The 25,170-nt window shown below is 34.7% G+C and overlaps 3 protein-coding genes across 3 annotated transcripts in view; all 3 read right to left on the bottom strand.

Annotated features, from left to right (window-relative positions):
- Positions 1 to 1,436: 1,436 nt before the first annotated feature.
- LOC149944193 (N(G),N(G)-dimethylarginine dimethylaminohydrolase 1) lies at positions 1,437 to 6,709 on the bottom strand. The gene is made up of 5 exons (XM_090175507.1): positions 6,291 to 6,709; positions 3,765 to 3,867; positions 3,432 to 3,628; positions 3,246 to 3,368; positions 1,437 to 3,186 (listed from the first exon to the last, which is right to left on the bottom strand). The coding sequence occupies exons 1-5, from the start codon at positions 6,561 to 6,563 to the stop codon at positions 3,061 to 3,063; spliced, it is 822 nt and encodes a 273-aa protein (XP_090031633.1). The 5' UTR covers positions 6,564 to 6,709; the 3' UTR covers positions 1,437 to 3,060.
- A 72-nt stretch (positions 6,710 to 6,781) lies between these two features.
- LOC149944192 (transmembrane protein 141) lies at positions 6,782 to 7,375 on the bottom strand. The gene is made up of 3 exons (XM_090175508.1): positions 7,269 to 7,375; positions 7,141 to 7,207; positions 6,782 to 7,080 (listed from the first exon to the last, which is right to left on the bottom strand). Exons 1-3 carry the CDS (start codon positions 7,314 to 7,316, stop codon positions 6,890 to 6,892), a joined length of 306 nt encoding a protein of 101 aa, XP_090031634.1. The 5' UTR covers positions 7,317 to 7,375; the 3' UTR covers positions 6,782 to 6,889.
- A 1,520-nt stretch (positions 7,376 to 8,895) lies between these two features.
- Positions 8,896 to 25,170, bottom strand: part of LOC149944191 (failed axon connections-like) — a 30,109-nt gene continuing 13,834 nt past the window's right edge. The window contains exons 2-6 of the mRNA XM_090175506.1: positions 23,714 to 23,916; positions 11,723 to 11,855; positions 11,496 to 11,633; positions 11,211 to 11,429; positions 8,896 to 11,106 (exon numbers count right to left, since the gene is read on the bottom strand). Of these exons, the coding sequence (XP_090031632.1) occupies positions 10,909 to 11,106; positions 11,211 to 11,429; positions 11,496 to 11,633; positions 11,723 to 11,855; positions 23,714 to 23,916 (891 nt within the window). The 3' untranslated portion in view covers positions 8,896 to 10,908. The remainder of the gene's footprint in view (positions 11,107 to 11,210; positions 11,430 to 11,495; positions 11,634 to 11,722; positions 11,856 to 23,713; positions 23,917 to 25,170) is intronic.

The raw sequence follows: 25,170 nt of genomic DNA, 5'->3' as shown, positions 1-25,170 counted from the left end.
ATAAGTAACATAACAAAAATTAGTATGATATGATTGATTAGTTAAAAAAATTCACTAAAGCCTCCTTCTTCACTGTGACTCCAAAAATATCGAAAAAGCGCCACTTGGCAGTGACTTTGTGATCTATACTTTCGGGAATGGTATCAAACCGCTAACGTATGGAAATTTGACACGTTTTAGCAAATAATTAATTATGGATTTGGAATATAAATTATGCGCTTCAATTTAAACGACCACAGAATCATTTGATTATGACGATGGAGGTACAGTCATTTGATGGAAGAGGAGGAGCTACCTGAAATTCGGCCCGAATTTTTCAAACTATTATGTGAGCCTTTAAATAATCCCCGGCTGTCTTGCTTTCCCCGCCAACATTCTGCCGTGATTCAGATAATAAAGCTTTTTATTATTATTATTAGCTCAGCTTTGGCAGTCTACGAATAAACCATAGAAAAACCAGTTGTTTATCCCAGTGCCGTAACTAGGGCGGTGCCAGCCGTGCCCAGGCACAGGGCGCAGAGCCTGGAGGGGCACCGAAATGACCAGACCAGGACCAAGTCAGAGCCGGTTAAGATTAGAACATTTTTCAAGGGTGCAGTTATAGAAGCTCGCGCCGGGTGCATAAAAGGCTAGTTACGGCACTGGTTTGTCCAGTCGCGATAGCATAGACTCTATATTGGACTTTGCCCGATTACCGTAACATATTTAAAAGATGGTCATTTCATTAGCTACATAAATTTTAAGCCTGAATTCCAACGTTTAAACTCCAGGATGATAGGTGAATCTGACGTAGACGTTCGCCTTGAATATAAAATTGTAACCACTCGCTTCCCTCTTGGAGCATGGGCCAAATAATGTTTATCATTATTTGGCCCATGCTTGGAGCAAGCGTAACCCATGGAGCATAGATGTATTCAGGTTTAACAGATAATACGAGGTTGCCGCCATACTTTAGGTTTTGTTTACAAGATTCCCGGAATATATTCTCCACCTATAAGTAGAGTGCCTAGGTTAGTGTTTACCCCCCTATAATAATAATAATAATAATATTTATTTTGCAAATAACACAAGCTTTGCTGGCAACCACGGAGGCGTGGGCGTTGTTTTTCCCCGGGAATCACGCTATCCACATATTCTGTTAAATTCTTGCTTGAGCCGGTCCCTCCGAAATTGAGCTATTAATTTTCGAATTTTAATACAAATGCCAAATGATTAACTTGTAAGAAAAATTTCCAGATTATAGATGTGCTAATCCTTTTACTAAATTGCCTTTGATTCAGAAAGGTAGACAGAAAAAATGCGCCATACTTACGGTGAAAAGTATTATGTTACTTATGCTGACAGTAATCTATCAAAAAAAATTGCTGAAAACCGGATGAAAAACGATTCCCAGAATCCCCTCATTTCTCTTGGGATAGAATTTCATGGATGGATAGTCATTATTTTAAAAATTTATTTTATCCTATTGATATTTTACACGATTTTGCAAGCAAAAACATTTTATAATAAACTATGGCCTTCTTTAATCAAACCCTGCGATGTTTTCAAACCACAAATCAAATAGTAATAGAATCGATGGTTCGAAAACGTGGAATTTGGACGATTCTTGTGGCTCTATTCTGTAAGCATCTACTCGCATATATTGTCAAACATTTTGTATATATAATATTTAGCACATCAGCAAAAAATTTAAAAATGGCATTTTGCTCTTAAAAATAAGTGTAAAAAACTAACGTTTGAAAAATAGCTTATGTAACGTTAAATTTACAATAAAAATTAGCTTAACGTAACATTTATATTGAAACGTATAAAAAAATAACATTCAAGTAAAAATTGATAACTTTCCTTTAAAATAGGTTTTTTAACTAAAAACTTTATCAAAATAATTTGCTAACTTTTTTTTATTAAACTTGCATAGTTATTTTTTTGGAAACCTTTTTTGATATATTTTTTTCATTTAAACTCTGCACTTGGAACTCCGAAATAAGGTATAAAACATTGCAAAAAACTTTGAAAAGGGAACAAAATTTTGATATGTTCCATTTTATAGCTAAGCGAACTGTAGCCACGTTACATTTACATAGTAAACAGTCAAACCGTGTCAACAAAACTTCACAATAGTGCAAAAATGTAGTAAAATGGCTGCCAGCTCATACCGTCACCGACGAAACGATAAAATTTTGAATAATTTTTTACGTGGAATGAATGAAGCCTTTTTTCAAAACCACAAGCGCAATATGGTAGAAACACTGATATCTTTCAAGAATTAAACTACGCAGTTTCACGCTTTTAACTATTTCAAGGCAATTTAAAGGCGCATATTTTACAACAATATCACAACTTTGGTTTTATTTTTTATAAATATAAAAGTGCACTTGAAGTGATAACTTTGTCTAGAAATAACAATTCCGAAAGCTAAAATTTTAATTTGACCAAAATGGACTCTGCATTAAATTTCACACGGCAGACACAGACTACAATTTATACAACACGCAACAGGGATAAAAACGGCACATAACCTCCCAGATTAAGCTGATAGAGAGCTGTCCCCTTTACAAAAATTATTAAAATAACGAGAAAACACGCAATTTTGAGGGGCTTGTTTTAAATAAACTCTTAAAATGTTACCCTTTTATTACACTGACTTAAGTGAGACCAGTCAACCCTTTCACTCAGTGTCCTCGTCATCAATGAGCAAACTTCAAACTGAGTTGCTCCGAGTGAAATGGAGAAAAAAATTAAGCTAATGAGAAACTACGCAGCGTACTCCCTTTTTTGTTAAGTATATATCTATAGTACCGGTATTTCTGAGATTCATAAACTGGCTCTTTCTTTACACTAATGGTTGTCAAACTCTTAATGGAATGAAGAGAAGTAAAATCTACCCATATATCCAAATAAACTCGCTATTGAGCATTATTTACAAGTTTATATATATAATATTTCTTATCGCATCGTCAAACATGTATAGGAGTATCAAAACTAGCCAAATTTGTATTTTTTTCTCAACTTTGAAAAATAGGGGAACAAGGGATAGCGGCAATTTCCTTTCAACGTTCCTCACAATCTCTTAATATATTTTGTTTTGCGGATGAGAATAACGGCGCAACCTAACCGCCCTTCAGCTTTCGCCAACTCTGACCAATTTAAGGCTATTCTATTGTAGTCAATTTTGTCATCAAAAACCTAAAAATATATTTAAGATGAAAAGATTATTTAAAATTTTAAATAAGTTTTATACTTACAGCTATGCTTTTAGGATATTCAGCCCGATGTAACAAAGTACCATTAACGTAAAGGCAGTTTGAGGCGTGTAAATCAGGAACTGTCACTTTTTGATATCTATATGTTGCTTCTCTTTCCATTCTCTAAAACAGAACAATGTTTATATTAAAATAAATTATACGGTTCAAAGGTGTGACGGAATGTACTTTTAAAATACTTTGGGCTTCATTTCCTTCATGTACACATATTATGTCAGGTCCCGCCATTGTCATAACTTCTTTCAGATGTATAAGTTCCGAAGGAATTGGTACTGGTGTAACCGGAAATTCTGGGAACGCAGCAGCCAGGGCCCTAGCCCCACCTTCATTTGTGCGTGAAGATAAACCAACAAAAAATTCCTTTCCTACGATTTGAAAAAAAAATGTACTTTCAATCGTAAAATTTTATGTGGAACCTATAATTCTACAAGGGTGGAATATTGGACTAATAAAAGTTTACAACAGGGTGAGGCAAAATTGATTTACCACCTGTAGCTTTACCTGTAAATAAAACATCACCACCGTCTATTGTAGCCTTTGGATCAGCGATTTCCACTAAGGGAAGTTCAAGCTCTTTTTTAATTATTGTTCTGATAATATCAACCTGTAAAAAAATATTTTTTAATAAATCTAAAAATAAATTAGGAGGGTTGCCACAGTTTTTTCCGATTCAAATTCCCTGACTTTTCCAGGTTTCCCCCCCCCCCCCCCCCCGACTCATTTTGTGCCCAAAATAAATTCTCTGATTTTTAGACTAATTTTTCAAATTTCCAGGAATTCCAGGTACTGTTATTACTTTTAGTTGGTAAAGAACCATTACCAGCTAGGTTTTCTTATAAAAAATATATTTGTTGATATTTCATAGATGAACTATCCCATCAATTCAAAAAACATTAATCAGATGCACCAGAAAGATGTGTCCAAAATTATGAATTATTTTTATTACACATGATTATAGCTTTGAGACTTGTTAACGGAACATGTTTTAATTTTATTACATACATATTGATCCAATCACCAACAATCATTATAAACTTCTACCCAAAAATTACACAACTCAATATTAAAATTTATTTTTAAATAGCAAATGATTTCAGTAGTACTTAAATCCCACTTGCAATAATCTATTCTGATTAGATAAGATTTATATTAATATGATGATTCATAGAATATTTTTATTGCTAACATAAAAGGTCAAATTTCTCTTTCAATTTAGAAATGACAATTGTCAAGCTGAGGCAGCTGAAATTAGCCTCATCTTTGCTCTAATAAAAAGTCCATTCTATCCTTCACGCTTTATGTAATACAGTAAATTTCATTTCCTTTCTAAAAAAGTCTAACTCCTCTTCCAGACACACAGCAGTCAAAAGGCAATAAAATATTGACCCAAAACTATGAAACAGGAAGAAGGAAAAATCCTACCAATAAACTTTTTCTTATTGTCATAAAAAAGACGATTTTGTAACTTCCAAAACCTCAGTTGATAAAAAAAAATATTCAACATGTACATTCCCCTCAGCAAAAATTGATTTTAGTTTAAGAGATAGAAAAATTCTATAACTGACATACTTAAGGCTCAGTACTACAAAATGATGACCACACCCCAATATTAAAGATATTTACAGTTTTTATATAGGAAATTGATTCTTATATAGAAATATGCCTCAATAGGATATTTTTCCATTTATTTCAAAAATAAATTTGAATATGGAATAGTGAAACATTATTGCTATTGGAGTTAAAAGTTTATAACATAAGCTATGCTAAAAATGGAATTTTATATTAAATTGAACAAAATTTTTACTCAAATCTTAGTAAAACAATTATTATAATTCTAAAATTTTTCTAACCCACATTTTAGTTGAAAAAAATTAATAAAATACTAATTTTTCTAACACTGTGCTTGGGATAAGTACAATCCTAATTATCCATTAACTATAAAAGATAAGTAATTAATGGCTTGGATTAATTAATGACACTGCAGCTAAAGAAATTAGGTCTGTTTTAGAAAAAAAACTCATAACCAAAAACCATATTTAATATTCTTTAGGAAAAAAAAATTCATCCAAAAACCAAGCTCGTAGCTCCTATTTAACAGGCCATTAAATAATTAATTCTGCAAAGTGGTTTTGGCTTTCGCCGGTGGCTACTTAAATCAAAGTGACAGAAAGATCAATTAGAGGGTTTGTCACTTTCGTGAAAAATACATGGCCAATGCGAAAATGATAGATTGAAATTTGAAAAGTGGCCGAATGACATTTAAGACTTTCTGTTTAATATCAAATTGAAGTTTTACAGAATAAAACCAAAATATATATTGCCTCCCAAAGTTTGTTTGAAGCCAGTTTGGGGCCTAAATTAAGGAGTAGTATCAGAAATGTTACGGATATACTGAACTGTTCCCAATATTTTATCATCTAACACTTACACCAAATTTATCTTATATTTCAATGTTTGTGCCCAATGTTTATATTAATACCAAGAGCGTGAAGTACTGTTTGATAAAAACATGTATCAGTTACAACATAAGTTAATGATTAACTTATGGTTACAATCATCTATATTTGAAATATTTAAACGCAGTTGAAATACACTGATATAACAAAATGGCCCACATTCCTTTCAAACAACAATGGTATGTGACCCTAATGTTAAAAAAAGGGTAAGAAATTCCTCATTATTGAGATAATAATTTAGTACAGCATTCTCAATTATACCAACTACAAAGAGATAACAAAATGGCTTTTTAAATTGTATATTACATATGCCGCCTTGGTTCATTTTGACAGTAATAAAAGAGTAATCCTTGGTATTTACCGTATTTACTTATCAATTAAAACATTTATACACCTTTTAACTACCATTTGAGTACCCCCTGTAGCTAAACACATTAGTATGCAACTAGAAAAGTCAGCCCCCCCCCTCCAACCGAACCACCAAAACTTTATATGCACCCCAAATTTTGATCCTATTATTGATATGCACCCCCCTTCACTTATGAATATAAATGATAACGGCATATATTACCTCTTTTCGCCTTGATGAATGACCAGGTCTACAAATGAGTGCTGTCCCATTGCAGACCACGGCAGTGTCATCCACAAATACACAGTCTGGAAGGTTTTCGTCAGGTGGTAACTCAATGACGTCCAAGCCCAAATCCCGCAATGTCTTGCAGTATTCTTCGTGTTGTTTTCTAGCTAAATCCAAGTCCACATCACCATGGACACCGACCGCTTTCGTTTTAAAGTTATCTGGAATTCGACAGACTATCGCGTGCGTGTATTTCAATGCCGCCATTTTATCAAACAATTACGGTATTTTGATCTAAAATTTTAGATAGCGTACCAACACAGCCGCGGTTCCGACCGCGACCAAAGATCGTCAGTTTTTGCCCCCCGAAAGATCGTAAAAAACGCAGCCCGGGTACGCGCAAAACAGGCACACCCGCTTTTTCCCGCGTAATTTCTTCACCCTCCCGCTAGGAGGACTTGCGTCATCGATGGTTTTGAAAATTTAAGCCCCGCCTATTTCACTCTTTTTCGACGGCCAACTTTGGCCAAAAGCGAAAAATGACAGTTCCAAAATTATGGTAAACTTGTTTATTTGAAAATAACATTGCTAGGCTAATTAGTAGATAAATACGTATGTTTGTCTTCACTTGCCATCCAAGCTGACTGACAATTTTTTGTCCTTTTTGCAGTAACTTGCCACGCTATTATTGTTCCAAAGCCGAAAGAAATTGGCATGAAATATTTCTTCTCAAAGGGTAATTTGTTTCTAATTGCCATTTGAATGAAATAAGTACTAGAAACGCCTAAAGCAAGATGATTTTTAATGATAACCTGCCTACTCTGTTCAAAACACATATAAATACTTAGTCCAAAAGACGCCAATCCAGTAACAAAGGCCCTTGACATGCATTCGAGATATGAACTGAAGCCCTATAAAAGATAATCGCATGGGATCCAAAACTATTTTAACATAAACAAGCCAATGACTTACTGGGTGTTTGGAAGAAACGCTCCTTTCTAATTCATTCATATTATTCATTTTTGCAAAATTGGAGGAACGCAAGAAATTGATAATATAGCCAAGGAGGATAGCTATCCTCCTATACCTCCTATAGCTATACTTGATTTTAGTAAATTTTCAAAATGGAGGCTCCTGTCAAAGAAATATGGCAAGAAACCTTTTGAATTAATAAACTTTCTGAAATATAGTAGACTTCACCTCTATTGTGAAGCTTTTTTAATTAGGTTTGTGTTACCTAAGCTATATGAAAGAAATATTGAACTTCGAGTACCAATTTTCAGTACCTAATGAGTAAAAGAAATTTCAAAGTTTTGGACCAAGGCTTCAAAATGACATCGACAGAAGACGAGAGCTCACTGGATATGGAATGCGACGACGACAATGATCCAAGTTATAAAAAAGAAAAGGCTGACAGCTGGTCTCACGAAGAAATTGTGGCACTTTTAAGTGTCTGGAAGCGCTACGTCGCACAATTAGACAGAGCCACCCATAAAAAATCTATTTATGAAAAAATGAGTGACAAACTAATATCGCAACTTGGTGTTAATCGCAACAGAGTGGCGGTTCAAGAAATGATCAACAAAATGAAAGGCCTATACAAGAAAAACATGCCCAGCAAACCTAGCTCAAAATCCAAATGGAGATATTGGAGAGCCGTTGATGAAATACTCGGGGAACCAGACAGTGAGGAAGAAAGTTACGAAGAGGAAGATGTTGAAGAGTTTGAAAGTACCGAAGAAGAAGTTGCCGAGGTCTTGCCAATCAAAAAACCTAGAGGAAGACCTAGCAAAGCGACTGCTTCCACCCCTAAAGGAACTCCGCCTAAAAAACGTAAAGTAGTGGAAAGAACACCCAGAACTCCTAGAATGAAAAAAACTCCACCTAGGGATGAAAAATTAGAGAAAATGTTAGCGCAAGACCGCGAATACGGAGTTATGCTGAATAAATTGAATTCACTATTTGAAGATACAACAAAGAGAGTTTTAGAAATGCAAATACAATCAAATAACAATATTCTTTATTTAGCTACTCATTTGCAAGAGTATATTAAAAGTTTAAGCACAGAGAACGGCAAGAACAACCCAGAGTCAGCAACTAGCTTAGCTGATAATAGTTTGGTGTCACAATCCCCTTACGGAGTGCTCCCATCAACTAACGCAACTGGTCAAGCGTTAATTCCATTTCTCAGATCTGTGATTGGACAGCTCACTTCCCAAAAGAATGATCATAGTATAATGAATTGAGAAAATTGTGCGTCATACATTCATACTGAACATTTGAAATTTTTCATGTAATCATTTTTTGAATAAAATACAAATTTTTCGCCAATAACGGACTTTTAATCACACTGTGCTTTAGTTACAAAGTCATTAAAAATTAGCCCAGATGTACACAAACATTTAAGAGTCTGGTGCGATTATTCCACATGTAAAATTTTGATCAAAACGAACACAGACTTAAAATCGATGTCTTATAATTACATCCAATAAGTTGTCTAAAAAACTGCATCAAAACTGTTTTCCAAATCACTACAATGTTTTTGAAGGAAAAGGGCAAGTCTAGTTTTATACTAAATAGTACAAAATATATAAAACAATTTATGTAAGTTTGCAACATATTTTTAATTGTCAAAATAAATTTTAGTCTTTTGTATAAACCAAAACAGTTCGCAGCTGAAAATTAAGGCTAAAAACACCCTATCAAATATTGTGGCACTGATACATGAGCTTCGAAGTGCCCAATTTTTTTTTAGGCCCATTTTTGATATTGAGCAAGTATTTTTACAGCTGCCAAGAAATACCCAGAGCCAAATACTTTTTTGCGTGTGCAAATCTTATAAATTGTGCCAATTGTATAAAAATTGTAAAATTTTGCCACTTTGGTTAATAAGAACTAAACCTAGAAATTTTACTGATAAGGTATTATTATTATTACGCAGCGTGTAATCGGAATTACCAGACCATAGAGATAAAAATTGGAAACGGGCCCGAAGTTATTTTTCTTATTATTACCTCAACAATAATATTTCTTTGGTTGTATTATGCCTTTAAATTTACAGGGGGAGTTTTTATATTCCTAATTATATTTATATATTTAGATATAAGGGGTTAATTTTATATATCAGTATAATTTCATTATTAAAAAGGTAAAAATCTTTTTTTTTATTAATATTTATATATAACGGGCTGTGAAAAATTGTCAATTTCTAAGATAAAGGAAAAACTTTTACAAAAATCGCTCTTATCGCAATTTCTTATACAAAAAAATCTTAGTATCGCGATTAACAGATATCAAGCTCGCTCAAATGAAATATTTGGCTTCATAAAAAGCTATTTTGTTTATTATTATCAAGACATAATACTGACCAGACGTTGTTTTTTTTTAAGTTATCCTACAGAAGGTTCCATCGGAAGCATTAAAAAACCATTAAGCATTTTGTTTTTAAAAGTAAATAATTGACGAATGATTTCGATATAAGTGACAGCACAACATATGACAAACACTTTTGGTTTCTTAAGAAATAGATTACAATAATTGGCCTCTATGATTGACCTTTGAGTAGGGTTTTTATCATTGTAGGTGGGTGAGGGGTCAAATGGGGGTAAGAAAAAGGGGGCCATTGAGGAAAATTTTAACTATAATTGTAATTTTTAACTACTAGTAGAGTTTTTTTTTATATATTTCGATATTAAGGTTTGCGATACTGGCATCAAATCCATGTAATATTACATCTTTCTTTCGCCACAACATATTTTAAATCAGTATCGCTAAGCCTTAACTATCGAATGTTATATTCGCCGTCGAATTAAAAATGAGAAAAACATTCGATTAAAGCTTAGAAAAATAAAAATTACAATGTCAAACACGTACTTAAAAAAGTAATAAACAGGCCTAAAAGTAGTAGCACGGTGGAGTTAATCAACCCAAGACTAAATATTTACAGTTTTTTGTTTTCTTTGGGTATATCCAATCGATGTCATTAAAACACCTATTTATATACCGGCATTTGGATAACATTAACCATGCTACTAAGTTTATGACTTATTAAAACACCCAAGTTTATTAATATAGTCAAAATGGGCAGGGTCGAGGAATTTGTTAAAAATTCTTTAAATCTTGGTCTCATTAACGTTTATTGGTAAAACCTTAACTTATTCTTATAATTTTTTTTATAAAGTACGTATTTTCCTACCCAAAAATTGTTTTTGGGGCATCTCCGTTTTTAAAACTTTAAATTTTACATCTTTATAAAGTTAATTCACTGGAAAGTCCGAGTCAGTCTACAATAGATTTTTTTTGTACATTTGTAACTATATAATATTAGGAAAATGAAAAAGCTCCGTAAAATTTAACCGTGGAAAAATTAAATCCTAAACCACGGGGCTTTTTGAATTTTTCTTTAATTTTTTTACCAAACTTAAATTGGTTTTCAATAATTTTCTTTTCGGATCCAATGATTTAACTTTGAGAAAGTTTCCATTGCGTAATAATTAAAACAAAATTAAAACTCATTCGCGGCTCCTAATGGTAAATTGTCCCAAAAAAGTTTTTGTTGAAAAAACTTCTTTAAAAGTTTCTTAAAAATTTGAGATTTGAATACTCATTTTGTTCATTCTTTTTGGGCATCTTCTTTGGTCTTTTCCGTATTTTCCTCGATTTCTTTGTTGTCTTGAGGAGCTGGAGAAACTGGCTTCTCAGTGTCTTTGTCTTTCTCTTCCTCAGGCTCGCTCGTCTTGTCCTTGTTTTCGTCAGAATCTTTCTTTTCTTCCTTTTCATCAACGCCTTTTTCCTTCTTGTCTTCTTCTTTCTGTTTTGTCAGGAATAATAGGCAATTAAGTAATTAATACTTAAAATCATTTTAAAAAAGTTCCTTGGCATCAAATTTTGATTGGTTCTTGTGGTTAAAATTACCTCTTTCTTTTCATCATCGACAGGCTTCTCCTCTTTCTTGGGCAAATGGGTGTTCAATTCTAGCGTCTTGCACATTTCATCCCAATCAGGCCAGTACCTCTCCTTCATTCTGCCAACAAACCCAATCAGATTTGAGCACTCATTCTCAATAAACTCCTTGAGGTCTCCGAATGGAACGTAAATGAACTGGCAAAGGTGGGCAAATGCCACGCAATCCAACTATAGAAGTTACAGAAAAAGTTACCACAAATTTGAATATCTAACAAATTTTTTATCAACAATTACCAAATGGGGTTCGCTTCCAAAGAAATACTGTTTGTCAGACAAAACTTCGCTGATGGCTTTTAAGTCATTTTTGCCAAATTCAATGATTTCTTCACTCGTGTGGCGTCCTAATCCGTGACTGACGGCTTGTTTGACATTCTACATTTGCAATGAACAGTGAATAAGCAATTATTTTAATGGAGATTACTACAACATCAAATGAGAAGCCCATAACGGATATCACTTACGCTTTTCAGGCTCATTTTGAAGACAAATTGTAGAAGACCTTTTGGAAGCTTGGAATTAAGAGTTCGTTTAATGTCAACTTGCGCAGTCTTGAGGAATTGGCCAGGATGACTGTATCTCCACCAACGGACCACCCTAAACCAAGAAAATAAAAATGGGTAAAAAAATAGCCACATTTTGCATTTAAGAGCCAACTTCAATGCGATCTAAAAATTGCTACCTAAAAAAAATTTCAACATTAAAAAGCTTAATATAAAATGTCTAAATATCCCTGTAGAAGGAAGTAAAGTTTATTATGTTATATTTAGGAATGCACCCATATGGGTACATCTGATGTAAACAAAGTTATCTATCATGACAGTAGTGTATATGATAAAATCAGTGCACTGTCATAAAATTATTTTCTAATTTTTCATTAAAAACGTTTTTAAGAGCATATCCGAATGTTTCATTTCATTTTACCTGATACCTAATTTCCATCACAAATCGAATAGTTGGGTAAAAAAAAAAACGATAATCTTCTAATTTTTTAAAGTTATTTCTGAAAATATTTTTCTAATATCGGCTTAGTTTAAACCGATATTGGCTGATACCAAAAGTAGAAAAATTGGGCGATATATCGGTGCATCCCTAATTATATTTATTTAATATACAATATATATTTATATAACAAATTTTACGTCTCATTATTAATTTTGATGTAAATGACATTTCTATGAACACCACTTTAATGGTTCTTGACAGTCAGGGCCATCAGGGTCATATTAAGGCATGTACTTTGGCACAGGAGTCCCCGTCTTCAAAATTATGTTTCTATTAATATTTTAGGTTTAAAGCCCATTATTGTTAATAGTCAAAAAGTAAGGTCTGAATTTTAGGTGCCTCAAATTCTACTATGCACAGGGCCCCCAATAGTGTTAATCCAGCCTTGATGACAGTGTCTTAGACAAATGGGGGTTTCCAATGTTAACCCCCTTGAGCATATTGTTGACCATACTAAATTTTGGAAGCCTCTGAAATTTAACTTAATCTAACGCCCCCTTGACGAATTTCTGGATACACTACTGCTCAAGTGCTCATTGAATCAAAGGGAAAATTTAAATTTACGCCAGACTAATTTCCATGAAAGAGGTCACATAGTGTGACCCCGAAAAAATACCCATTTAATTTCCTTACAAAAACAAAACCATCATGACAAAATAATGTCTTTGTAATAAGTAAAATTACATAAATACCCAATTAATGAAAATAGCAAATTTCAAAATATACCAAATCATATTAATTTCATGAAGTAGGAAAATAAGTCGCAAGAATGTTTTTAACCATAATTCACGTTGAAAATAAAACAATTTTAAATTTAAACAATTAACCTAGCAAATATGGAGCAACTGAACTAAAAACGCAATAAACAAACAAATAGGAGTTAAAATCATTCTATATTATCGAAAGGGTGAACAAATGCGGGTTTTCACTTAACGTAAATACGCTTAAGTAATCAGAGCGAGTCAAGAAAAATGCATCGGAATTACTCGCTTACTTAGGACGCGCCAAATAGAAGCAAACATCCGTTCCCCTTTTTTGCATTATTAAAGAGCCAAATTCTGGCGTTCAAAAACCACTAGATTAACTCCCATTTTTGGCTAAAGCCGTTAGCTGCATATTTAACAAGCTTCACTGATCAAGCATTAAAACAAAGCCTTCAACTAACGCCCGTATATTTTTTTCTATAATACCACATGGGTAAAAATGGGTAAATTTTTCACATTAGCAGGCGGGCTGAGTCTTCTCTGGCGAGAAATTATTACATTCGCGTCCCAAGTTCCCATCTCATAATAGGCGCGTGAAGTTACGCCACAACCATGGCAAATGGAATTTAAAAATCTCTATTTTTAACCTTGAAAACAAAAAAAACCCCCCAAAAACTCCCTTAAAATTTAGGTCCACTTTTTACAACCAGAAAATGAAATATCATTTCAAGGTTAGTGATCAGATTGCTGTTCGAAATACCTTACTGGAATGACAACTTAAGATCCCCACCCTTTGTTTAGCTATAATTTTCAACTGTTTTATAATTTAATAAAAAATATGAAAATATTCAAAAACTTAAAATACTGTATTTATAACTAACCAGTGTACAGTTATTAGTAACACAAGTTCATCATATTTCAGAGAGGTTATATTCTTTTGTAGGAGGGGGTCTAATCAACTTGAACATCCCAAAATCTATTCCAAAATCCCAAAATCAGTTGAACTTCTGAAATCACTTTGAGACGCAAAAATTGCAAGTGTCGGACCCCTCGGTTTGGTATTAAACAGTGAAAAAAGCTAAATTTTATATTTAAAATTTGAAGACTAAAATTAAGTTTAAACAACAATTAATTAAACATCGAACGCCTCTTAAATCTGTCACTATTAACTAGACGAAAAATGAAGCCTCATCAATTTTAATCTCATCAATCCATCCACATGTTATCCTTTTAATTTCCCTTCCAATCAGGCTAAAAGTAGAGTGCATTTAGCACAAATTTATGGCAATTTTCGAACGAATATGTTAGGACACGCAGACTGAGAGGGTAGGTGTGCCATATCTCTTAAGTCCGAAAGTGATCCTTAAGCTTTTAAGTGGCTACTTTAATATGCGAAAAACCAGCTACTAAAAGACGCTCTTCTACAACCCGTAAATGGAAGGGATACGGTCTCTCCAAACAGGTACAAGTACGCGGAATCCATCTTATAGATAAGCGGCGGCAGGGACCTTTCCACCCCCGTCGACAGCAAAATGGGCCCCTTCCTCAGTCTGGCTATCGATCCGCGTTCGTCTCACTCTCTACAATCCCCCCTTCGAACTTTTCCTCTTGCTCTTCCCGAAGGATGCTGGAAAACCAACCCAACCACCCCTATTCCCATTCCGGGCTTTCCGGCATCGCATCATTCAAAGGATTTCTCGCTACAATTTCGTCTAAATTGAAGAGGGCGAGAAAACTCAAAAGGAGGGGGTAGTCATTTCGTTCTAAAATTGTCGCTGTTTCTTATTAGGTTAAAATGGGAGCGACCTAAGGGATTAGGTTCCTCTTTAACGTTAGACTGACGGAAGTGACGGAAACAGTTAAGAATTAAACCATAAGTAACATAATAACAATAAGTATGACACTTCCTATTGCTTTAATGCTAATTTTCTAACCGAACCTTTTTTCGGCACTGATACTCCTCTTCAAGCTGTGACTTGGACTGGCGACTTACCGTTTTAGATGACTACTTTTAGATAAGAATTTAAGCCTAATATCGGAGAGCACGTTCTGGAGTCGCGAGGGGCTTTGGTTTTATTTAGAAGCGCGCGTGCGAATCACGAGTGATAAAAACACATGAGCTCGTGGCGCCGAGATAAACGGTTTTTTCATTTGTCATTTTAGCCTAATATTCCGCCTATCTATCGGAAACCAGATATTTCGGCTTAGCGGAAGTCTCGCGTATTTTAGACACTAGAGGGCTCTGTGCCGAGAAAACATCTTGATTACGCAATAACTATGAAAATCAATTCGGTTGTAAATCTCTTTAATTGTCATACTTCTTGTTATTATGTTACTTAGGGTTAAACTATAAGCTTCGTGTACAGACTTGTTCCACGGAGATTTTGAAAGGATAGAAATAAATTAAGTAACGGAACGAAGTAAACAGAGGCGAGCGAGGGGAAAGAGAGTCCAAAAGGTTATTGTACTCCGCGGTGGTGTATGTGTGTTTTTTGGGGTGATTTTAAAGTAAAACTTCCGGACGATTAAAGTTTAAGGAGAGGTATACACTTATGTTTTTTTTAAAGGACTTTCTTGTTTACCGGTTTAAAACGAGGAAGAGAAGTCGTTGGTAATTACTACTTGTACGGTTGTACCATCAGTTAAATGCCATCGCGTTGGAAATCGAGCTTTTAATGGGTGGTCCCTTCGTTTCTAATTACGGTGGTTTTTTGGAACATTTACTAGGAAAACAGATTTTTCAGATTTATACCTATGGTTTTTTTTTTTGGTAATTTTAGATCTCTTAGAACTGGGATGGTGTTATCAACAGGATTCATACAGCTATTGCAAAACTGATTTCCATGATAAATCCAAGTTTTCACACTACTATATCCCTGATTTTTCCAGGTGCAATATAAAATAAAACTAAGATTTACATAGTAAATTTAATTGTAATTTAAGTTAAAATGGTTTAATATTAATAAAGAAGAAATAAAGTAAAATCTTTAATGAGAAAAACTTATTGATGTAAATTTGTATTCATTAGCGCAAACTTTCTGAACACTCATAAATTTCCGATTTTTACATTAAAATTGGAATTTCCTGATATTTCCAGGTCTGTATGAAGCCTGTATCTAGCACAACGATGATGTTAAATGTAAAAAAATGTGCAATTTATAAAATCACTATATAACGCACCATGGTTTCCAAATACCTATTTTGAAATACCAGCAGGTACAAATTTGAAGAGATTGAAGTTAACTGTACCAATAATGCATTTCTACCTAGGGCAAGGGGTATGACATTCGTCAAAATTCCGTGCACTAGAAAAGATAATTTTTAGAAATCTTGAAATGAACTTGAAAATCCAAAAATCTGGCTTATAAAAAGCTCTTATAATCTCAAAATCAGTCCAAAATAACGGAAATCTTGAAAATCCTGATATCCGAGCTAAAATCAGCGAAAAAAACTCAAAATCAGTCTAAAAACAGAAATCTCAGTGAAAATCCTGAAATCTCAGTGAAAATCAGCGCGGAAATCTTAAAATCAGTCTAAAATAAATTTGAAATCCCAAAATATTGCTTAAAATCAGCCCAAAAATGAACTTGGGACGAAAATGTTCCTAAAAAATCTAGAAATTGACACGAAGATCGTGTCCAGTCACAGAGATTCAAAATCGCGTGCGCAAATTTAAAGGGATAATGAAATCGGAAAATACAGTACCTTCAAACTATTCAGCTTTCAAAACTACATATTTTTCCAATTTACAGTCATTAGAAAAAATGTAAACTCAAATTTAAAAAAAATAAAAACTACGCCGAAAAAAGCAGACGCCGCCAACGCGAAATGAGAGGCGACTTCTGAAGTTAAAACGTCGCTTCTCATTGGGCGTCCGTACAGATTCCGGGATTTTCAAAACACACGGCGATTTCGCGTTGGCGGAGTCTGCTTTTTTCGGCGTAGTGTTTTCTTAAAATTCTAGTTTACATTTTTTCTAATGACTGTAAATTGGAAAAATATGTAGTTTTGAAAGCTGAATAGTTTGAAGGTACTGTATTTTCCGATTTCATTATCCCTTTAAAATGTCGGACCCCTCGACCTAGGGAGAATTATTTTGAGAAGAGTTAAGATCCTTCCTCCTAAAAATATCAAATCTCATTGGTCCCCTAAAACTGACCCTTTTCGACCGATGACGTTTTACCTCGTTTCGTTCAGCCACGGCCAACTTTGATCTCTCGCGCTACAGCGGCCATCTCATTCGTTGACGTTTCTGTGTTAACCTATGAGCAAAAGTTGTGTATGACGTGATCGCCCCTAGCGGATTATTATTTTTAGAATAGCTTTTACATTGAAGCCAATATAAAAACCGAGCGTGGCGCTTAACTCCTACACGTTATAGTACAGTTTATCGGGGGAAAATCCTGGCTCGCGGAATTTTGACGAATGTGTTGGCCCCTGTAGCGCGAACAGCGCGTGACCAAAATTGGCCGTGGTTCAGCACAGACCCCCTTGTGTCTAAAAATGCCCAAATATAAATATACTAATGCCAAGGAGGATAATAAACTACTCAGTTCAGTCCAAGTCGGAGCTGAGCGAGAGGGTCAGAGTTGAAAATTGGTTCGGTTAGAAAATTAGCATTGAAACAATAGGAAATGTCATAGTTCAAGGTTGCCACAATATTCTCATATTCAAATTCCTTGACCATTTAAAGTTATTTTCCCTTACTTTTTAAAGCCAAAATTTCAGTTTTTAACTTTTACATTTATAAGAAGTTAATTTTAACAACTTATATTTCAGAACCAAAGTTATTTCAACTATAAAAAACCTTCCAAGTCTCTAAATAATAATAATAGAATTTGCCATAGATCTAGAGTAAAATTACCTTAAAAAGTGTCAAGATAAAACTTAATTCCTTGACTTTTTACATTTTCTTACAATTCCCTGACCTTTCTGACTTTTTAGGGCCATTTTTCAATTCCCTGACTTGTGGCACTCCTGTACTTATTAAATTTATTTATACTCATGATATATCTGATATACAAAGTTTAAAATTATAGGAAAAAGACTAGTATGGGGTACAGAACGTCCCAAGTACGCATTCCTAAAACAACAAAAATATGTACGAAGCCATCCCAGACAACAAAGAGCGTACGCGACAAATCTAAAACGCATTAGGATGGGAGCGTATCAGGTGTAAACATACGATAAAGCAGTTATAATTTGAAGATTATAATCCAAACATTTCGACTGGCAAGTAATCTATGGGTGTTACCGCGTTTGTCGCGACTGGAACTGGCGGCGAGAGGAAAATACCTTGGCATGATCGACCCGCCCGCGATTCGACGTGACATTAGCCAGAGCATCCGAGATATACAGACCCGCCCACGAACGCCAAACAGCCGCGTTTATAACGGACGAACAGACTTTACGGAATCGGCCGCGTTCGAACGAACTACCGATAGATGGCGCGCGTCGGCAGTCTTACCTCCCTGGGCGCTTCTAAAATAAACATGTCGGGAAAGCCCCGCTGTTGATGGATTCTGGTAAACAAGCGGGGCCCGCGGAGCAGAGGCTTTGTTATTGAGCCCATTTGGATCTATAGTTATCTTTAGGGCCTGGCCTCGTTTACAAAGTAAGGTTTTGAATGTTTGCCTTCGTGTTATAAGACCTCTCTTCCCTTAAGTTCACCCCGAGTCCGGTACCGTCATGTTTCGCTATAAAAGCTATTTATACACCAACCGAGACGAGGTCCATGAGGCTCCCAAATAATGTCGGATTTTTATCCTGCCTATTTTGCCATATCAAGATTTTGGAAACTGCTGCTAACCCAGACTTATATTAAAAATACGAACATTTCCCAATGAAAACCGGAAGTTACCCGAAAACTTCCATAAAAAATATTTAATTTTATCTAAGTAAGACAGAGTTGGCACAAAATTTTCATATTCAAATTTTCCCTGTCCATTAAACGATTTTCCGACTTATTGCCAAAATTTTTATTTTATACTTTACTTTTATCAGAAGTTAAAAAATTTAATTGGGACTTATATTTCAGTAAAAAGGTTATTACAATGTTGAAAAAATTAGCCAAACTTTCAAGGAAATATATGATAATCGTAGAATTTTTCTCTAGAGTAAAATTACCGTAAAAAATTGCAAGATAAAATTGAATTCCTTTTTTTACAAATTCTTAAAATTTCCTGACATTTCATGTCTTTTTTTAAATTCCCCGACTTATCCCTGACGTGTGGCAACCCTGTTAGAATCCATCCTAATTTAAATATAATAATTTTGAATTTCATAAATTTGAAAAATCTATTTTAACTTTTTTTTCAACAATTTCGCTGTGAATTTTCGAGATATAATAATTATCAGCTAGGCGCTTTCCTACAATTAAGGAACCATAACGTAATTCTCAATTAATTAATGAGGTAATTTTGAATTCCATAAATTTGAAAAATCAGATTGAAAAAATTTTTTCAAACGTTTTTAGATAATTTCACTGTGAATTGTCGATACTAACAGGTTTTCGAGATATTTTAATAATCATCAGTTAATCTAATACCATGGGCAGTACCTTAGGCCCTAGTCATCGAGCGTCTTTTAATGCCTTTAAACAGATGGCCGGGTTACAACGTTTAGAAGGGTGGTATCAAACCCTTCATGCCACGCGAGCCAACAGCCCCTTTAACTTACTATTACCGTTAACCTCAACAAGAATTTATGGAAAGGAAAAACCTAAGAACTCGACTGAAAAGCCCTTAAATTTTAACGTCCAACTTAAAAGCTAGCATAAAGTGAATAACCAAAAAACCGTCATATGACCACAACAGGAAATGAACAATTATTAGAATTGTCTCCTCCTCAATAAAAAAACACAATTGCCAGAATACGATTTTACAATTTAAACTGACTCAATCTATTAAATTGACTTCTCCCACGCGGACTGGCGCGACGCAAAAACCAATAATTGGCCATTTTAAACCGCCCCCCCCCCCCCATTCGTCCATTTACTATCAGCGACATCTAGGGGATAGTTTCGAAACTAACAAGCCTCTCCGCGCATTACTCTTCCGTCGTAGCCAGCCAAGATGAGACCGTGCAAAAACAAAAAGCCAGCTCTGGAAATTCCAAAAGGCCAGAAAAAGCCAATAGCAGAGACTCAATCACCGGGTGAAAAAGAAAGAGCTTCTTTTACGCGGATGGGCAGTGTGGCCCCCCTGGCGGCGAGGGTGGGCGCGACCAAAAAGGGTCTATAAAACCAATAGCGAAAACCCGATAAATCTTTCATTTAGAGCAAAACGAAGCGGGACAAACAACGTGATAAAAGTTTAGTAGCCGTGGACGGAGCCTAAAGAAAAGATAAATCAATAAAGGCGGGGACGCGAAAAGGGGACGCTAAGCCTCGGCCACCAGCCTTAATCGACTAATTCGAAGAGTTCTCGGTAAAGCCAACGACCATTCCGACGATGCTCGGTTAAGTAACTCTGTCCAAGCGGAATGGAGAGTGGTCATTGGTTGTTAAGTTACACGTGACCGCGATCGACGAATTAGGAATGGACTACTCGGTGTATCTTTAAACCTCGGTCCCCCCCCCCCCCCTGGCCGCACTCGGACCAACTTTTCGGAGGTTTAATGGGATGTGAAGAGTGGCGATGATAAGTGCCGTTTACAGGCGGGAGCCTACTTCGCAGTTTTAGCCGATTGTCGACGCAAAACGACATTCAATAGCGCCATCTATCAATGTTAAGAGCCTTAATTGAGCTTTTCGGGGGTCACGGTTCTGGTAGACAAAGAATAGGTGCTCGCGGTTACCATTTCACTCGTAACTCGGGAGAGACGTAATCAGGCCTAAAACTATATTCCGCTCGCTTTTGTACCGATTATAACGGATAGATGGCGTTATATGTTGGATCTGCCTCTCGTATGAAACATTTAAAGAACAATGGAATCGTTTGAATTTCGGGAACAAGGATTTAAAAGTAGCCAATTATCATTCGTCGGTTCTGCTATCACTAGGTACAGAGGTGATAGGGAGCTGTTGGCTCGCGTTACAAGATGGGCTTGCCACCATCCTCCTACTAACACGACCACCTGAATTAAAGGCATTGAAAGTTGATAGTTGACTTGGGCCTATGGTGGGTGTAGCTCATAATTATTATTATAATTATAATTAACAATGTGCTAAGAACATCAGGATTAGACTTGAAGAGCGGTATCAATTATGTTATTAAGGCGAACAGAGTATACCAAACAACTTGTCATGATTCCGCCTACTCATCTCTTTATTTTCTAACGAACTGCGTTGCGGTTTAAAAGTCAATATCGACTTGGTTTTTGAAATATTGTATGAACACTGGCCAAGTGGCCAGTGTTCATACAATATTTCAAAAACCATTTTCCCTGATATTTACAGGTTTTCCAGAGTAGTTTTGAATATTTTCTAGGTGTACTTTTTAAAACAATAGGGTCTCTAAAATGTTAAAAGCATTACTGTTACACTTTCTTATCTAGTATAGTCAAGATTAAACGTATGAATTCAATACTAACTAATAATTTCAGTAATACAAAAACAAATTGCACATAATTTGGAGCTCTCATAATTATTTTCCCTGATTTTCCAGGACTTTTTTGCTTTAAATAAATTTCACTGTTATTTCCAGGTTTTCACTGATTTCCATGTTTGTATGAACCCTATTAGGCCTTTACTTCCTTAGGTAAACATTTTGTGATGACAAACAATATAATTATTACTATTATTTTTACACGGATAATATTTAGGGTTGCCACAGTTTTTTCACAATCAAATTTCCTGACTTTTCCAGGTTTTCCCTGACTTATTTTGTGCCAAGATTTTCTATTTTCTAACCTATATTTCAGTAAAAGTTTCCTATTGGCAACCAAAATTAAATTCAATGAAATTTCCCGGACTTTTAGAAAAATTTTAAAATTCCCTGACTTCTCCCCGATTTTTTAACCCATATTCAAATTCCCTGACTTTTCCAGGAATTCTAGTTACCGTGGCAACCGTGATATTTATGAAAGGCATAGGGGCGTGGTTTTTCTTCTTCAAATAATTTTATAGGAAAAATAGGATATTTCTAAAAATATAGGACTTTATAGGACTATATTTTCTAAATTATAGGACTATATATGCTATTTCAATTACAAACTTTATGCATTTAATATCAAAATCTATATTTAGTTAAATTGAGATTTTCACTTAATAGAAACTATTTAATTAACCATTTTATCACAAAAATATACTAGTAACTAACCATGTTAACAATAACAAAACTATAGACTTGACTTGGTATAGGAATTTATTCTATAGCTAAATCTAGCAATTTCACTGACGAAGGAGACGACCCGAGGTGTTAGACACCGATTTCGTTCAAACTCGAAGGATTGGTAGACCTTCATGTAACTTGAAAAATCCTAAAGGCAGGGCCAATACCCTCTAAAAAATTATAGGTATTATAGGTTTGGAATCCCAAAATTATAGGTTAAATATAGGTAAAAAATTATTAATATTGGAATCCCAAAATTATAGGATAAATATAGGTAAAAAATTATTAATATATAGGTTTTTATAGGATTAAAATTCACGGATACTCAAACTTTAATAAAACAATATCACAAAATTATGACTAAAAGGATCACATTTTTGATTTTTTGGAATACATAAAGCAGCCTGGACCGCTTTTAAAATGCTAGCATAATTAATGTGTATCACACTGGTTTCAATTCTTCCTACCTCACGCCAAAAGTGGTCGATCCGCTGAAATTCGTAAATTTTAACCCTTCCAATTGTAGTAGTTTAAAATCATTGCTTGAATTACTGGAAAACTTTACATCAACATCGAATGGTAGAAATTTGGCCACCCTTACACATCTCTCTAAGCTAATAGGCTTCTTGATTTCACTCGCTTTTAGAAATTGTAAATTTTAAAAGATATTTTTGGAGATTGAGATTGTTTGATCATATAATCTGCCATTTTCAAATAAAACTTTTTGTAAAAATTTATAGAGGCGGGAGTTTCGAGAAAAAAACGTAAACAATCCGAAATTTTTTCAAACTGTCTTAGTAGAATATTCAACAAAATGTTAAAAATATAGGAAATATAGGATAAAAAAGGAATTATAGGTTTTTATAGGACCATTTCAGAATTATAGGTAAATATAGGTATTATAGGTTCGCTGGGAGCCCTGTAAAGGTTTTGACAACATAAAATGGAAATTTTTCCTATTTAAGCAATATGGGTTCATTTTCACCCATTTGGTTCAAATTGATCAAAATGTGATCAATTTTGATTTTTTTCGTCAATTTTTAACAATTTATTTTATAATTTTGGTATTTTAAAATGTTTTCAATTTTGTAAAATGTTTCACAGGGGGGGGGGGGGGGGGCAATTGGAATCTGTCAAAATCCCATGTTTTTTTTCAATAGGAAAATTTCCATTTTATGTTTTCAAAACATTTTTCGTTGCCATGGCAAAACCGTTGCCCATTGAATAAAATCCCTTTAGGATTTTTCAAGTTACATGAAGGTCTACCAATCCCCCGAGTTTTAACAAAATCGGTGTGTAACACCTCGGGTAGTCTCCTTGAAATGGGCAAAATATCGAAATTATAGAATTTTATAGGACTTTTGGTGATTTTGCTAAAAATATAGGATGTTATCAGACATGTTTGAAAGTATAGGATTGGATAGGAATTATAGGACCTATGGTGGCTCTCGGGCAGGTAGGTAAGCGAACTCACCAGCTGGTGTGATTGTTAAGCATGGAAATGAAGGCGTGGCTGACATTTCGTTGGTCGGGGTTGAGGTCGACGTCGAGATCTTTTTCGAACTGTTTGCCCAATTCTTTGATGATGATGTCCGAATCGGCTATTTCTTGACCGTTCATTTCGACGAATGGAAGTTGACCTTTCTTGGACTTTAATTTCAATTTGTGGTCCACATTCTAAGGGGAAAAAAAGGAGTAAAAAATAAATTAAATGATGAAGAGTTGGTCCAAGAAAATCAAGAGTTTCGTACTGTAAATTAATAGTGTATAATTTCGTTTATTATTTAAATTAAGGTTGTTTTGCCAGAAATACGATATCGAAAACAAATTTTGGAATATGAAAAGTGATTTATTAAAGTCAGAGGCGCACTATCATGCCATCAGAGAGTAAGATTAAAACCACAGTAAGACCTCCAATTTTAAAAGAGTAATAGGACTTAAATTATAAGAGTAATTTATATGTTGAATTTATAGGAAATTATAGAAATAATTTTAACCAAGATAAAACAAATGCTATTAGAGGAACTTTGGTTGAATATAAATATGAAAACATCCCAAAACTTGTGACTAGATGTATTTAAGTATTATTACATTTTCATTTTAAAAAACCAGCCAGCCGTAAAAGCCAATGTAATATTAGTGTTTCAGTAAAAGCTGGCTGTTTTTGAGCGCCTTCTATCGAACTTTAAAACTACGAAAAATATATCGAAAAATAGGAAAATTTATAAATTATAGTAGTCTAGACAATCGAAATATAGGAAAATTATAAAATATAGGAAGTATGGTCTAAAGCTAGCAGGGAGGTTAAAATTACCCAAAACTACCATAATATTACACAAGAGGTAAAAAAAAGTGCTCGACCATTTTATTCCAATCCAAACTAAAATCCATATTAAGTACACAGAGCTAAAATTTATAAAAATGGTGAGACGTAAAGTCTGGTTCCCATACGGTTAATTATCCCATAGGAATAGGGGTGGTGGGGACTTATTGCCCTAGTTTTCATACCGAATATAATGATAGTCTAGACTGTAGACAGCGCGAACAAAAGTCGGCGACAACGGAGACCAATCGAGGGTTGCGTTGGGGGCCCGTAATGACCGGTACTATTAGTCACCGAAAATTACCAACGCTCAAAAACAATTCATAAGGATCCACTTACAGAAGGTACAGAGTTAATCTACCACCCGCGAAAGGCTTGGCGCGACGCGGACCGTACCCGCCATCGTGGCCTTCGCGTCCACTACGGGGTTCGGGGTCGGCCTCGAGTCTTTGATCCTTGAAAACAGGAAGGTAAGCCACGCGTGTCTGGTCAAAACTAGCGCCGTCATCCACGGATAGACAGCTTCGACATTGACATTTTATCGATAGATATGACTCATTAAGGGTACCCCCACTGCGAAATTTACTGGGTTGTTCAAAATGAATTTG

This window comes from Leiobunum rupestre, chromosome 5, assembly GCF_980474605.1.
Source record: "Leiobunum rupestre chromosome 5, qqLeiRupe1.1.hap1, whole genome shotgun sequence".
NCBI lineage: Eukaryota > Metazoa > Arthropoda > Arachnida > Opiliones > Sclerosomatidae > Leiobunum > Leiobunum rupestre.
The sequence above is the reverse complement of the archived record's forward strand: the minus strand, read 5'-3'. Positions and strand labels throughout refer to the sequence as shown.